Source organism: Sus scrofa, chromosome 14, assembly GCF_000003025.6.
Source record: "Sus scrofa isolate TJ Tabasco breed Duroc chromosome 14, Sscrofa11.1, whole genome shotgun sequence".
NCBI lineage: Eukaryota > Metazoa > Chordata > Mammalia > Artiodactyla > Suidae > Sus > Sus scrofa.
Genome location: NC_010456.5, coordinates 30,069,648 through 30,085,817, shown reverse-complemented (window position 1 = coordinate 30,085,817; position 16,170 = coordinate 30,069,648). Strand labels below are relative to the sequence as shown.

Here is a 16,170-nt window from a genome sequence, read left to right as displayed (position 1 = left end):
GCAGCTGCCGGCCTATGCCACAGCCACAACAATGCCAGATCCGAGCCGCCTCTGAACCCACATCACAGCTCACAAAACGCCGGATCCGTAACCCACTGAGCGAGGCCCAGGGATCGAATCCTCAACCTCATGGTTGCTAGTTGAATTCGTTTCCACTGCTCCACGACGGGAATTCCTACAAAGCACTTTTTAATCACCATTTCCCTAACTCTCCTAGCTCTGTGAGTGTTGTAGTGTTACTTCCATTTCACAAACAGGGCTCAGGCTGAAGATGGATATGAAGGGTTTTTCCCAAAATGAAATTAGGTTGGAAGCAAAGCTAAGACACACCGTGTGTGAAAGCTTGACATGGGAGAAATTAATTCCAATTTACAACACATATAAGGAGTGGTAAATACGAGGAAGCTGTGAAAATAGGGTGATGAGATTGTGGGGAGACGAGAAAAATGTAAATAGCACTCATTTTTTCACGATGAATTCTGCCAAGGTAGGGTATGGTGTTGAAATGAAAACAAAGGCCTTTTCCAGCTGCAATCTCCCTGCGGAGGATGACTTAATACAACAGGCTGGAGGTTTAGTCAGGACTCCAGGATGCACCCCAGACCCCTGGGCAACGTTCCCAACCCAGTAATAAAGAGTCATTGCTGACTTAGACGCACGTCTCCGCTTTCGCGTCGCGACCCCTGACGTGCGCGGACCGCCCATCCTGTGCTACGGATAACGAGCACCGCCTGCTGGCCGTCAGCCGCTAGACTGTTTAGCCCCGCCCCCGAGCAAAATGCGCAGGCTCCCTAGTCCTCTCCGCCCCCGCCTTCAGGTTTCTCGCGACAGCCGCCCAGCGGCGGCCTTAATCTCGCGATAAAGGGTTATTGTCTCGCGGGACCGCGGCTGGCAGACGGGCTTTCGGGCGGCTCTGGGCAGGGAAGAGGAGTCGCATGTGTCGCTTCAGCTGGCGGTAGTGGCGGGAGCGGAGGCGGCGGAGGCTGTGCGACCGCCTGGGTAATGACCCCTCGTGCCTCTCCCGTTTCCAAGAAGCTCGTAGAGAGCGTGGGGGAAGCTGAGGTGCTGCCCGGCGGAAGGGGGCTGGGCCGGGCGTCTCCACACCCCCGCCCACATGGGCCCCTTTGGTGTCCCCGGGATTGCCCCTTTACCTCAGGTCGCACCCCCACATCTTGCCGCCCTTATCGCCTCAGTGCTCTTACATCTGCCCCTTCCTGGTACTTCTGCCCGCATTTTCTCTCCTCAGACTCTGGCCTCCCTGCCCCCTCCCACTCCCATCCCCTTTCCTGACTCCTCAGCGTCCCTCCCTTGTCATCTAGCCGACCCTACACCTTGCACTCCGGGTACTTCCGGTGACCCACCCCTTATTCCTAGGTTTTTCCATCTTCTTTCAGATGCTTTGTGGTTTTTCTCTGTTGTTGCAGTTTTCATCCCTTCCAAATCACCCCCAGACGTTTCGCCCCGCCTCTACCGAGGTCACCCTCCCCATCCTTTTCCCCATTGCTTCCTCTTCCACGAGTACCCCCCACTCCCTAGTTGTCATGGTCCATTAGCTATGAATCTCACCTGTACACCTGGAAAAGAATGTGCCCGAATTACTTCTTTAAAAAAATTTTTTATTGAAATACAGTTGACTGGATTACTTATTTTATGAATCCTAGTGCAAATTGTACCTTTAATTCAGCAGAGAATTGAAACAGATTTGAGGGGTAGGGGGATTTCTAGTAGGAGGAGGTGAGGCTACACCTGAACACTATTTCTCTGGGAGTCTTGCTCCAAAAGAGTGAAGTTGTGTTATTTTCCTTGCTTACAGGTTTGTGAAATGGCTGCTGACATTTCTGAATCTGGTGGGCATGATTGCAAAGGAGACCTGAAGAGCAATACCAAGTTAGATGCAGATTACCCACTTCGAGTCCTTTACTGCGGAGGCAAGTGTTGGAAGGCAGCAAATGGCTTTTATTCACTGTATTATGTATTACAATAAGTGGTTTCACATATGGTCGTAGTAATCCTTTTTTCCTGTTTTTGTCATTTGGTGAATATTTAATTGGGAGGTGGGGAGATTGGGGAAAAGGAGGCATGGATTAACAGATTTTCCCAGCCTTGTGACTTCTGTTTTGCTACTTGGCCTGGAGAGGTTTGCAGTCCAATAGAGATGAGCAAATAGATCATTTCAGCTTAATGTTATTTCCTAGTCTAGCTATTAAAGGTGAGCTTCTTGGAAGGTACTGATTCTTAAGGGATGGCAGGGACTGGATGAGGAATTGGGGAAGGGCATCCCAGATGAAGCAAAGAGCTGCCAAGATAAAGCTTGATGCATTTCTGTGGAGAAATAAGCAGCTTTGTCTTAGTGTAGTATAGGGCTGATGTCAATAACAAGTGGAAATTGTTGAGGTTGGAGTGATGGGATGGTCTTGGGGAAGTGGGTTTAATTAGTAAAATATAAATCAAATTTTTTTTCCCCTTTGAGTGTTTTTCCTCATTTTCAAAAGAAATATTTGTGAATTGGAAATACTCTAATTTTACTAGCATCTTGGAAAGGTTCAGAAAAACTTGAAGATACAAGACAGTAAAGTAAAAGGGCAAGTAAATATTACTTTTATTAGTAAGTTTTTTTTTTTTTTGCCACACCCACAGCATATGGAAGTTCCCAGGCCAGGGATTGAATCTGAGCTGCAGCTACCAGCCAGAGCTTTACCCACTGTAGTGGGCTGGGATTGAACCCTCGACGCTTCAAAGACAATGCCTGGAGTTCCCGTCGTGGCGCAGTGGTTAACGAATCTGACTACGAACCATGAGGGTTCAGTCCCTGCCCTTGCTCAGTGGGTTAACGATCCGGCGTTGCCATGAGCTGTGGTGTAGGTTGCAGACGTGGCTCGGATCCCGCGTTGCTGTGGCTCTGGTGTAGGCCGGTGGCTACAGCTCCGATTCGATCCCTAGCCTGGAAACCTCCATATGCCGCAGGAGCAGCCCAAGAAATAGCAAAAAAGACCAAAAAAAAAAAAAAAAAAAAAAGACAATGCCTGATCTTTAACCTGCTGAGCCACAGTGGGTCCTTCAGTAAATATTTTCAACCACTTATTATGTGTCTAGCAATGTTTTAAGTGCTGGGGACTGAATAAGGAATAAGTTAGAAAAGGTCCTTGTTCTCATGGACTTTACATTCTTGTGTGTTTAATAGAGATTTCATCTGGAGTTTAATTACTCTAGAGGAGAGGTGATATCACTGAGTTAAAAAGTTGAATCAACTTATTTACTAAATATCTTTGAAATAAAATTAGTGTAAAATACCTCAAAGAGTAGACAGGGGGACTTTTTGTGGGGTTGATCGAGTTTTACTATGATGCTGGTCTTATATGGTTAAACTGTTTGCCTTTGGAGTCATGGACCAAGGATTGCACCCTTATCTAGGGCGGCATCAGCTGCTCCTGCTTAAATTCTAGCTGTGTGACCTTGGGCAAGTTACCTGATTTCACTTAGGATTAGAGGTCTGTTTCTTATGGTCAAATGAAGGTGATGATTACATCTTAAGTTAGATAATTCCTATAAAGCTAGTTCAGCAACTAACATAAAAATGGGATGCAGTAAGTGCTATTATTAGGAAAGTATACCAGTTTAGTATAATTTATCCATCCTTGTCAGATGTTCTTAAGACCTATTATTCTTTATATCTTAGTTCATCGAATCTAAGTCTCCATATTTTATTTTATTTATTTATTTATTTATCTTTTTGTCCTTTTTAGGGCTGCACCCATGGCATATGGAGATTCCCAGGCTAGGGGTCCAATCGGAGCTGTAGCCACCGGCCTACACCAGAGCCACAGCAACGCGGGATCCGAGCCACGTCTGCAACCTACACCACAGCTCATGGCAAGGCCGAATCCTTAACCCACTGAGCGAGGCTAGGGATCAAACCTGAAACCTCATGGTTCCTAGTCAGATTTGTTTCTGCTGCACCACGACGGGAACTCCTAAGTCTCCATATTTGATTCCTAAATCTCCATATTTTATAAGATGCACCATTATTTTAGGTTCTACTAAGAAAGAAAAAATTGTTAGATTGATATACCATCAGTATGAGATGAATCTCTCTAAAAACAGGAAAAAAAATTAAAATTGATGAATTACAGTATATGAAAGCCATCCTGTTCAGTTGCTTATGTCAGCTAAGATGGATTGAACAGCTGCACTAAATAGCAGTCCATCCCAATGATAATGTGTTGACCAGAGGTCCCTAATCTTTTTAAGAAAGGTTTATTTTTATTTCCCTCCCTAGTTTGTATTGATACTCCAGGCATTAAGATGGAGATGGAGTTACCTTTTCCTCAAGGAATTTAAGGTCTAGTTGTAGGAGAAGCACTTAGGGAATATTAAATTGTGCTGACTATAACTACGAAATAGGATATCAGGAAAAGGAGGGGTCTTTGTTCAGAGGGAAGCTGGGAAGGTGAAGTGAGGGAGTGAGAAGCCTTAGGTAATAAGTAGAATTTGCAAAGAAAGCTGAAGGAATTCTTAAGAATTATACAGTGGTGGAGTTCTCACTTTGGTGCAGCAGAGACAAATCAGACTAGTAACCGTGAGATTGCAGGTTCGATTCTTGACCTCAATCAGTGGTTAAGGATCCGGCGTTGCCGTGAGTTGTGGTTTAGGCTTGGATCTGGTGTTGCTGTTGCTTTGGTGTAGCTCCAATTTGACCCCTAGCTTGGGAACCTCCATATGCTGCAGTGTGGCCCTAAAAAAAAAAAGAAGAATGTGGTAAGATTTAATATGGTATCTTCAAGGTAGAGGGAAAATAAGGGGTGATTGGAGCAGAATGCTGGTTAGAATATAGTGAGACACAAGAGCAACTAAGATGGGGTCATTTCCCAGGCAACATTTATCTACAAGACTGAGGCTTCAGAATCTGAAGTCATCTGAGTTTGAATCCTGGCTTAGCCATTTTCTCACTGGTTGACCTTGGCCAGTTCCCTCATCCATAAAATGGATAACTGTAGACCCTACTTCAGAGGGCTATTGAGAAGAATAATACTCCCAAAGGCCCCATTTCCAATTCCCATCATATTGGGCGTTAGGATTTCAATATGAATTTTGAGGGGACACAGACATTGAGATCAGAGCAGAAGGTTTCATGGATGATGAGGCTTTGTTCTTCATATTGCATCACGTCAGCAGGTACATAATGTCAGGTTGTTCCACTCTTAGTGATATGATTAGTGACAGATCTTTTCCTTGAAAAGCTGCAGTTTTATAAGTAGCAAATTCATAAATTTTATTGTGGCCACAGGTCAACAGCAGAACACATGACAGGGCTCAGATTCTCCCTGCCAGTTTTATCTTTTTTTTTTTTTTGTCTTTTTAGCTATTTCTTGGGCCGCTCCTGCGGCATATGGAGGTTCCCAGGCTAGGGGACTAATCGGAGCTGCAGCCACCGGCCTGCGCCAGAGCCACAGCAACGCAGCATCCGAGCCGTGTCTGCAACCTACACCACAGCTCACGGCAACGCCGGATCATTAACCCACTGAGCAAGGCCAGGGATCGAACCCGCAACCTCATGGTTCCTAGTCGGATTCGTTAACCACTGCGCCACGACAGGAACCCTCCAGTTTTATCTTTTAAATTAAATACAAAGAGGTACACAGTCATCTGTGGAGAGATACTGACTTTAAAAGCAAATAACAACTTGGAACTTGGAAGAATTGTCCAAAGTTTTTCATTGTATTAGAATTTTGCTGAACTGAATATTAGTGAAGTGGTGTACAGAGTTTTATGGTCTTAATATTTGCTGTAATGGGATTTAACCTATAATTATATCCTGAAAGTGTGGCTGAATATCTCTACCTTCTAGTATTTGAACTTGAACTTTCAGAATTAGCTCTGGTTAACCAGGGAGAACTTTAGGGAAAAGAATTCTAAACTTGAAATAAATGCTGGATTCAGTTTTCTTCTGCTGTGTATCAGCTGTGTCATTGGATGAGCTATTTTGCCTTTTTCAGGGCTTCATCGATAAAAGAGTGATGGTGGGCTGGCATATAGCAACCTTGCCTTTATGTTGTATGATCTGATTTAGTGGTTAAGAGCATGAGCTGCAGAAACAGACCAGGGTTCAAATCTTGTTTTTTTTTTTTTTTTTTTTTTTTTCAAGTCCTGTTCTAATGAGATGCAAATGAGTTACGTGTTCTAACACTTGTAGTACAGGGATGGTATATCTTTATAGGGTTGTGATGATTAAGCATAATAATACGAAGCAGAACAAAGTGCCTAGCATGTACCCAGTATAAAGTAATTAATTAGTAATGTTATACCACCCTTCCTCTCACAAATGTCAAGGTGTTGGGCACACTGAACTACTCCATTCCTCACCTTAAAAATAAAAATAAAATAAGCAGTTTATGCAGTAATACAATTATAGTTAAAAACAGGGAAGCTTTTTGAGTTTTTCTTGTTCCTTAGCCTTTTTCAGTTATTCATTGACAAGATTGAAGCAACTTTCCCTCTAAGGAAGGAAATTCATACTTTCTCTATCTTATGTAGCAAACATCAAAAAGAAAAGAAAAAGTATATTGCAAAGAAATGGTAGTAAAAGTGCTACTAAAATCTGTAAATATGTTAGTATGAATAGAAAGTAGTAGGTGTCTTGGTGGGATTATCAAAAGCAATAACTAACTCCATTTAGGCTTTGTTATATGGGGAATTGTTTCCATCTTAGCTTAGTTTCAGACCCATTGAAGTGGTTGTGGTAAAACCTTAAGTCATGCCAGATAGTATAGTTTGATGTGTCATCAACTGAAGAGACATTCTTTAGATCAAAAAAAAGAAATCAAGATAATATCTCTATTAACCATGTGCTGTTTGCTGCAAAAAAAAAAAAAGGCACATGACGGGGTAATATTTGAAAGTGTTACAGAAAAGTTATAGGAAAATATAGAAGCATTTTGTCAGATTTTTTTTAAAGTTATTTTAAGGTGTGTGTGTATACATATTTATTTATATTTTTAAATCTTTTTTTTTCTCATTTCCCCAGTCTGTTCATTACCAACAGAGGTAAGTCCTTTCAGAGTTCTTTAACTTTGCATTTGAGATCATTGACTAGAGCTAACTTGGGAACTTCATTTTCTTATTTTTCATTTTCTATTTTTTGATGGCAGATTTTCAACCCTTTTTAGAGAACGTTGGTTTAGAATAATTATGTGGTCATGCAAATTGTTTTCTTTAGACTTTGAGTCACATATGTGCATCTGTTGCACTTGGCTATATGTTTTGATTTTTACATGGAATTAATGAATAGTCAGCTAATAAAACAAGAATATCCTTAAGGCCAAAATTTAACATCTTAACAGAGAAGAGAAAGCATAAATAATGTGTAAGACTTTTCTGTTGATAAGCTTCTAAGTCTGGCTCTGGGCAAGTCTTGAAAATAATGAGAGACTGTAAATGTACCCAAAGGATGAAACAGACATACTTGTTTTTGTCTGTTTTTTCCTTTTCCCTGCTTTCTTCTCTTTTTTTGCCCATGCCCATGGTATGCAGAAGTTCTCAGGCCAGGGATGTGACCCAAGCCGCTGCAGTGACAACGACAGATTCATAACTCGCTGCGCTATAAGAGAACTCTCGTTTTCTAATGGCCCATCTGCTTGTGGATAGGAAATAAATTGCTGCAGGAGGAGGTGTTATTCAACTTTTAATATCTTATGGGGCATTTCCTGATTAAATACAGATTTCCTGTGGATAAGATGTCAGGTGGGAGTTGGTTTTATCATTCTATATATAGGAAGCATAGGGAATGATTTTTAATTAAAATGATTACAGATGTACTGTTGTGATTCAGTTTGTCTTTTTTTCCCCCCCTCCAGTACTGTGAATATATGCCTGATGTTGCTAAATGTAGACAGTGGTTAGAGAAGAATTTTCCAAATGAGTTTGCAAAACTTACTGTAGGTATGAACTCTTTTTTTTCTTTCGTCAAAGTTTATATACCTGAAACAAATGCACATAAGGCATTGTTTTAAAGATATTAACTTTAAAACTGTTTTAAGCTCTTGGGTTAAAATTCCTTATGTAAAAATACAGACGGCTTCATTGTCTTATCTCTGAGAAAGGACAGGTCAGGATATCAACTTTTTTTGTTGTTGTTGTTGCCTCGCCTGCCCAAGGCCTGCGAAAATTCCCAGTCCAGGGATTGAAGCTGCACCACAACAGCAACCTGGGCCACTGTAGTGACAATGCTGGATCCTTAACCCACTGTGTTAACAAAGGAACTCCTCAACTTTCTTATATAAAGAAGAGTAAATGATACAAGGGAATGTGTATTTTTACTCATTCATCTAACAACTTATTTTCTTATAAGTACACTATATGCTGTACAATGTTTTATATGCTAGGGATAAAGCAGTAAACAAAAGACCTACTCTTTGGAAATTATATTCCATAAAGAGAGACAGTAAAACAAGACAAATAAGTACATTAAATTATAAGCATGGAGTGAAGAAATAAGAATTGTTGGGGAGGGAATTCGAAATTTTAGTTAGGCCTGAAAGATTCTGCTGCAAAGATGGCATTTGAAGAAAGACCTAAAGTAAGAGAGAGCGTCATTTGGATATCTGGGAGAAGAACATTCCAGGCAGATGGTACAGCTAGTGCAAAAGACCTGAGGCAGATGCTTACCAGCATATTTAGAAAACAGCAAGGAGATCTTTGTTCCTGGAGCTTATTGAAGGACAGGGAGAAAAATAGGAGATAAAGTCAGAGAAATATAATGAAGGGACCTTGGCTTAAAGGCTACATCTCATCTTTTCCTCTCAGTGAGGTGAGGAGCTGTTGGAGCAGTTTGAGTAGAAGAGTGATACTAAGATCTGACTTTTGTTTCAACATCATCTGGCTGCTATGTCACAAACAGATTGAAGTGGGAGTTCCCTTGCGGCGCAGCGGGTTGAGGATCCGGCATTGTCACAACTGGTTCAATACCTGGCCCAAGAACTTCCATGTGCTGTGGGTGCCCCCCCCCCCAAAAAAAAGAAGAGTAGACTGGAGAGAGGCATAGTCAGCAAAGCAGGGAGACCAGAGAGATGGCTCCTGCAGTTGTCTGTTAGAATGATAATGACTTAGTCTAGAAAGGTAGCAATGAGGGTGATGAAAATGGTCCGATTGTGGATATATTTTGAAGATAGAGCTGACAGTCTTCTGATATGTGAAAAGAGGACAGCTAGATTTTAGGCCCAAGCTCCTAGAAGAAGAGTTGCTATTTTCAGAGGTTAAGAAGCCTGCAGAAGAGAACAGATATCCTCAGTTAGTTACAATTGATGTCTTCTTTCACAAGATTGGTAAAAATGAAGGCAGTAGCAGGAAGAATGAAAATCCTGGGCTGGAGACAGGCCTATAGGTGTATCCAATAGTGTTAGTCCCCTATTTGAGGTCGTTTCTTTGAGGTCCAATCCCTGAAACAACATAGTCACTGTCCGTGGCTGTATAAGAACCCCCCAATCTGATGTTATAGTCAGTCCTCGTAGTGGGCCCTGAACATGACCCCCTAGGATATAACTTCATATCCAAGACCAGGCTTGCTGTTAACAGAATTAGTATGCTTAGACTCCTGTGGAGTCTTGAGTGTTATGAGTGCCTTTAATGTGGCTTAAAAAATTATAATCCTCACATATCAAAGACTTCTTGTCTCATGTCACCATACATCTATCATAATGACTTCAGAATTAGGCTTGATAGGAATCTAGCAATAGAATCATTTGTTTTATAAATGTTACACTCCTTTGTTGGTAAAATATCTAATTTGTGTATGAGGTTCCTCAAAGGTCATTTTTTCCAAGGTTTACATGAAGCTTTTGGATTTTGTTTTTACATCTAGAAAATTCACCCAAACAAGAAGCTGGAATTACTGAGGGTCAAGGTACAGCAGGGGAAGAAGAAGAGAAGAAAAAGCAAAAGAGAGGTGAGACCAGAATCTATGATTTGATTCTATATAACATATCCTCCTTCTGATAGAATAAGAAATGAAAGCATTTCCAAAGTGAGCATCATCTACCTTTTACTATAATTCGCTATGTGTACTACAGAGGGATACAGAAGCATATTCTCAGGATGACTGGATGTCATATGATTTGGATTTATCAGGAAATTGGACCTAAGAAAACATGCTTTATTTGCTGTAAGAAGCCACCAGATAGCTTGTTGATGACTTAAAAATCTTGTTACCTTATTAAAATACCTGTGTATTCTACTTAGAGTGAGGACATTGAGAAAAGATTTTGTTCTCTCATTACTTCTGTTAGCTCAGTTGAATTTTATAACTGTTGCATGTACCTGTATGCCTCTCCTCTTTTTTTTTTTTTTTTTTTTTTTTTTTTTGTCTTTTTTAAGTGGCACACCCAAGGCGTATGGAGGTTCCCAGCTAGGGGTTAAATCGGAGTAGTAGCCACTGGCCTATGCCACAGCCACAGCAGTGCCAGATCTGAGCCAGTCTGAGCTACACCATAGCTCATGGCAACATCAGATCCTTAAAACCCACTGAGTAAGGCCAGGGATGAAACCTGCATCCTCATGGATGCTAGTCAGATTCGTTTCTGCTGAGCCACAACAGGAACTCACTACCTCTTTGTAAAACAAATTCCTCATGCTCTGAATCCTGTCCCCGTGTATTTCTTCTCCTTAATTAATCCTCCCCTGACTGAAATTAGCTTACAAATATTTGTAGGACTCTGCCTTCAAAGAAAAATGCCCCCAAGAGCTTGTGTCTTTTTTTGCACGGTTTACCTCCCTCTTCCCTTCTTAGCCAGACTTAGTAAGACTAGACTTACTACCACCTTTGAGTTCTGTCATTCACTCTCTACTCCTCAGTCCATCCTAACCTGACTTCCATGACACTGAAACTCTTCTAACAAGGGTCACAAACAGCTAGGTGATTGCCAGGTGGTAAGAGTATTCCCTTGAGGTGTTGTGTGTCCTCCCTCATTGTCCTTTAACTCCTCTTCAGTCTTACATGCAGACTTCTCTTCTCCCTTCTGTTCCTTAAAAGTTACTGTTTCCCAGGATTCTGTCCTCAGCCCACTTACCTTCTCATCCTGTACCTCCTCCCTGGGTGATTTGTCCACATCCTTAACTTGCGCCACCACTCTATGCTTACAGTTCCCAAATCCCATGTCTCTAGATTGGAAATGCTCATGGTTCCACAGACACCTCCAGAGCAGCATTTCCTTAATAAACTTACTAAGTCCCAAATCTGCATCTTGTTTTCTCTACCTTTGGTATTGACGGCACAGTTTATCCAGTCTTCTCAGCCAGAAACCCTGAGACCCGTCTTAGCTTCTCTCTTGTTGCCCCTTTTAACCAGTCCTAAATCCTTCCTCTGTTTATCCTTGTCTACTGATTACTGTTGCCCCTACTTTGTTTAGGGTTTTTGTTTTGTTTTTTAGGGCTGCATTTGCAGCATATGGATGTTCCCAGGCCAGGGGTTGAATTGGAGCTGCAACTGCCAGCCTGTTCCACAGCCACAGCAACGCCAGATCAGAACTGCATCTGCCACCTACACCACAGCTCACGGCAACTCTGGACCCTTGACTCACTGAGCGAGGCAAGGGATCAAACTTGCTCCTCATGGATACTAGTCAGGTTTGTTACTGAGCCTCTATGGGAACTCCCTATTTAGGTTTTGTTTAATTTCTGCCTGAACTACTGTAGGAACCTCTCAGTGGCCTCTCACACTTGCTTGTCATGGACTCATCCTCCACACTGTACAGTGATCTTGAGAAAACAAATTGGTTATTTCACTCATGCATAGTCAATTGTTCACTGGCTTCTCTTCTTTGCAGTATAAAATGACAGAGCATGATGTACTAGTCCTTCAGTGACTGGTATATAATCTTTGCTTTTCTGGCTTCCTCTCCTGCATATCCATAAGGTCCCTTCATCAAGACAAGTGTATTTGCAGCCAGTTAAGCCAGCCATGCTTTTATCCCCAAGGGCGTCTGGTGTGCAGTGGCTTACACAATGCCAACCAATGAGTCCTACTTTCCTGTCCAAAAAAAAAAAAAATACAAGTATAGTTCTCAAATATAATGCCCTTTCTTATCTTTGTACTTGTTTCCTTTTCCTAGAATATCCTTTTTTTATATCTCCCCAGCCCTTCTCCCTTCAAGTGGACCATTCCTTATTTTGCAAGAACTTAGATGCCACTTCCTCTAGGAAACTTTTTCTGTCCTCTGGAAGCAGAGTAAGCCATTCCTCTACATAGCTATGTGGTGCCGTATTCAGGGGGCCTATTACAGTATACATCTGGTTGCTCAAATTATTTTATCTTTTGTCTCTCTGCACTGGACTGAGAATCCCTGGAGTGCAGGGACTGTGGTCTTGGTCTGTTCATCTTTGTGTCCTTAGTCTTTAGTGCAGTGTACATAGTACTTAATAAGTACTGATTGAATGAACACTCATGCATGTGTTTATTAATTTTGTATTAAAAAAGGAAGCTTTAGAAATTAACATTTGATACCTTTTGAGAATTAAGAAATTTAAAGATGGTACTGTGTATTTATGATAAAAACAAAACAACTAATCCTGAGCTCTTTCTTAATAAATAAAGGTGGAAGGGGTCAAATAAAACAAAAAAAGAAGACTGTACCACAAAAAGTTACGATAGCCAAAATTCCAAGAGCAAAGAAGAAATACGTAACAAGAGTGTGTGGCCTTGCAACTTTTGGTGAGTCTAAGCTTAAGTATGTTTCAAATGTGTGAACTACATTCATTTATTCATCCTTTATTTATTTATTTATTTGCTTCTCAGGGCTGCAGTTGCGGCATATGAAGTTTCCCAGGCTAGGGGTCAAATAGGAGCTACAGATGCTGGCTTACAACGCAGGATCAAAGCCATGTCTGCAACCTACACCACAGCTCATGGCAACACCAGAACGTTAACCCACTGAGTGAGGCCAGGGATCAAACCCGAAACCTCATGGTTGTCAGATTTATTTCCACTGTGCCACAACGGGAACTCCCTATCTCTCTTTTTAGTCTCATGAAAATTTTACAGTTCTGTTTTTTTGCTAGGAAGATCCAAAATGAGATTTTGTGTTTCTAACTGTGGCTTCAAAATCTTTTTTTTTTTTTTTTTTTCTGCTTTTTTGGGCTACACCTGCAGCATATGAAAGTTCCAGGGCTAGGGATTAAATCAGAGCTGCAGCTTCCAGCCTATACCACAGCCACAGCAACGCAGGATCCAAGCCACATCTTGGAGCTACATAGAAGCTCATGGCAACATTGGATCTTTAACCCACTAAGTGAGGCCAGGGATCAAACCTGCATCCTCATGGATACTAGTCAGGTTCATTTCTGCTGAGCCACAACAGGAACTCCCAAAATCAAATTTTGAAGCAACTTAAAGATTTTTTGCAGAGGGGACTGGTTTAACTTTTTCCTTTCAAGGATTTCTGCTTGGGCACTTACGTAGAATGAGGAGGGCTAGATAGATTTCCCTTTAAACCTACCAGTCTGCTCCTCTGTTCCTGAAGGCTTCTTTAAGATCAATTGCAAAATTACCTGTCCCCTCTGGGACAACAGTAGAGGGTAAGAGAAGGTGGTTAGTAGCAGAATGTCCTGCTTCAAAGCCCCTCCATTTCCTAGAGGCCTTGAATGAATAGTGAAACTCGGAAGGATAGATTCCTTTATTTGACAGACAACATGAATTGAAAAACAGTCACTAGACCACATCATAAATATTGGGCTTGTTTCTCTACTGTAAATTTTTCTTTCATAAAAAAGGGATAAACAAAAGAACTTCATGAACTTGGAAATATATATGTAAAGTTGCAATTAATGTGTCCTGGATTTATTTTGATCTTATTGTATGAGTTATGAATAGTATGGATGATCTTATTTTTATGTACTGATGCTTTATTTGACCTTGAGAATAGAAGTTGAATTGTCGTATCACTTCCTGTGAGTAGTTTGTAATTATTGTTCTGAAGGGAACATGAAACCCATTAACACAATCTGCTTTATGAATTTAAAATGCAGATTAAATTTCAAAATGGGAAAATATCTTTGATGTATGATTACAATTATAGTCTTACTGTTTCTTTTTTTAAAATAACAGAAATTGATCTTAAAGAAGCACAAAGATTTTTTGCTCAGAAATTCTCCTGTGGTGCCTCAGTAACAGGGGAGGATGAAATCATCATTCAGGGAGACTTTACAGATGACATAATTGATGTCATTCAGGAAAAATGGCCAGAGGTGAGTATTTGGAATATGTGTGTCTGCAGAAGTAAGTTATTAAAAAAATAATAAGTTATTGAAGCCAGTTTCTTCCATGTTAGTTGATACCACAACTCATGCAATGTAATTATTTGTGTTTTATAGGTGGATGATGATAGCATTGAAGATCTTGGCGAAGTGAAGAAGTGATTTTGAAAATTTGTATTTAATGATCTGAACTGATTGTTGAATGGCCAAAGGGAGAGAGGACTTTTAAAAATATATATATTTATCCTACAGTAAAACTGTAGCCTGCCCTCACCCTTGGCATTTTCACTGTTCTATACAAGGCTGCTTGTTTTTTTTTTATTGCCAAAGTCTAATAAACAGGGGAGACTGTCATGCTTATGCATGAAATAGAATTTAGTTAAATAAAAATTTTTGGTCATTTGGTACTGACTTTTCTCTTTCTTTTTAACTTTATTTTTGGGAAAACACTGTAGACTTTCTGTGGAAAGCTTTTCTATTGATTATTTTTAAATAATCATGATTTAATTAAATCATGGTTTTGTTTGTTTTTCAGAGCTGAGTAATATTTTAAAGAATTTGAATTTGGCTTCATCACCAGTAATAACTGTCTCCTTGCTTCTTTGGTGTGATAGCTTTGAGATGCTTGAGCATCTCAGAGATCTGTGGTTGAATTTGCTTCATTTCCAACCAAGTTCACTTTGTGGGCATATTAACATATTGTTGGGTAACAGTTGTTCAAGCTATTCTGGAGATTATTTGGTAAAGTATATTAAAAGCCTTAAAACCACCTACACTGTTTGACCCACTTTCTTTAACATTATCCTAAAGATACAATGTCTGGCTTAAAATTATGGGTGAGGGTGTTCATCACAGTGCTGTTCATAATGTCAAAAAACTGCAAGTGATATAAATGAACACTGGGAAATGATTAAAGAAATGATGTGTAGTATGGTAGAATATTTGCATATAATTAAAGTATTTTCCAAGAATACATGGAAACATGTTTGATAATGTTAAGCAGGAGGTCAGACCCCCCCAGACCCATTTTATACATTATTATTGTTTTGACTGGACAGCCATTCAAAGAGGCTAAGTTCTTGTTCTGGCTATAAATTTATATGTAAGTGAAATTCTGCTAATCAGTTGAAAACGTACTGTATTGCTCAATATATAGTGTGGGAGACAGCAATTGAAACACTTTTCTCACAAGGGAAACAGTGACAATGAATTTTAATGAATGCATTAAATGAATTTAAACTTGGTTTTTATAAAGGTCCTAAGTCAGCTGCTACCAATTGAAAAGATTCATGGTATTTTAAATTGCTGTAGACACCTTGAAGAAATTTAGAACCCATTGTTCATTACCGTGCAAATTACAATCTTGAATGAATAAGTGGGTTTTTAAAATAATTGAAATCTTAGAATGTGTAACAAAGACGTAAATTAAGAATATGAAACTCTGCATTAACTGTGAATTTAGCTAAATAAAATTGATGAAGCAAATTTATCCATCAAAACCATTTGGTATGTGTTATGTATGTATTCTTTTGGTGCTGGAAGATGTCTACGTGATCGTATCAACACGTGACTTCATGTAAAGATTCTTAATGTTCACAGTTCTTGGCAAATGCAGTTTCAATCCATATATAGCCAGCAGTGGATGTTACTGCAGGAAAATGCAAGATTAAAATCATCCTTGTGTATAATATGTGTAAATCTTTTCTTCCTTTTTTTTTTTGTCTTTTTAGGGTCGCACCTGCAGCATATGGAGGTTCCCAGGCTAGGGGTCTAATCGGAGCTGTAGCTGCCGACCTACACCAGAGCCACAGCAACGCCAGATCCGAGCTGAGTCTGCGACCTATGCCACAGCTCACAGCAATGCCAGATCCTTAACCTATTGAGCAAGGCCAGGGATTGAACCCGAGTCCTCATGAATGCTAGTTGGGTTCG

General features: G+C 40.4%; 1 protein-coding gene across 1 annotated transcript; it reads left to right on the top strand.

Annotated features, from left to right (window-relative positions):
- Window positions 821-15,008, top strand: DENR (density regulated re-initiation and release factor). Its single transcript, XM_001928848.6, has 8 exons — window positions 821-999; window positions 1,814-1,928; window positions 7,022-7,041; window positions 7,851-7,935; window positions 9,854-9,937; window positions 12,581-12,697; window positions 14,090-14,229; window positions 14,356-15,008. Exons 2-8 carry the CDS (start codon window positions 1,823-1,825, stop codon window positions 14,398-14,400), a joined length of 597 nt encoding a protein of 198 aa, XP_001928883.1. The 5' UTR covers window positions 821-999; window positions 1,814-1,822; the 3' UTR covers window positions 14,401-15,008.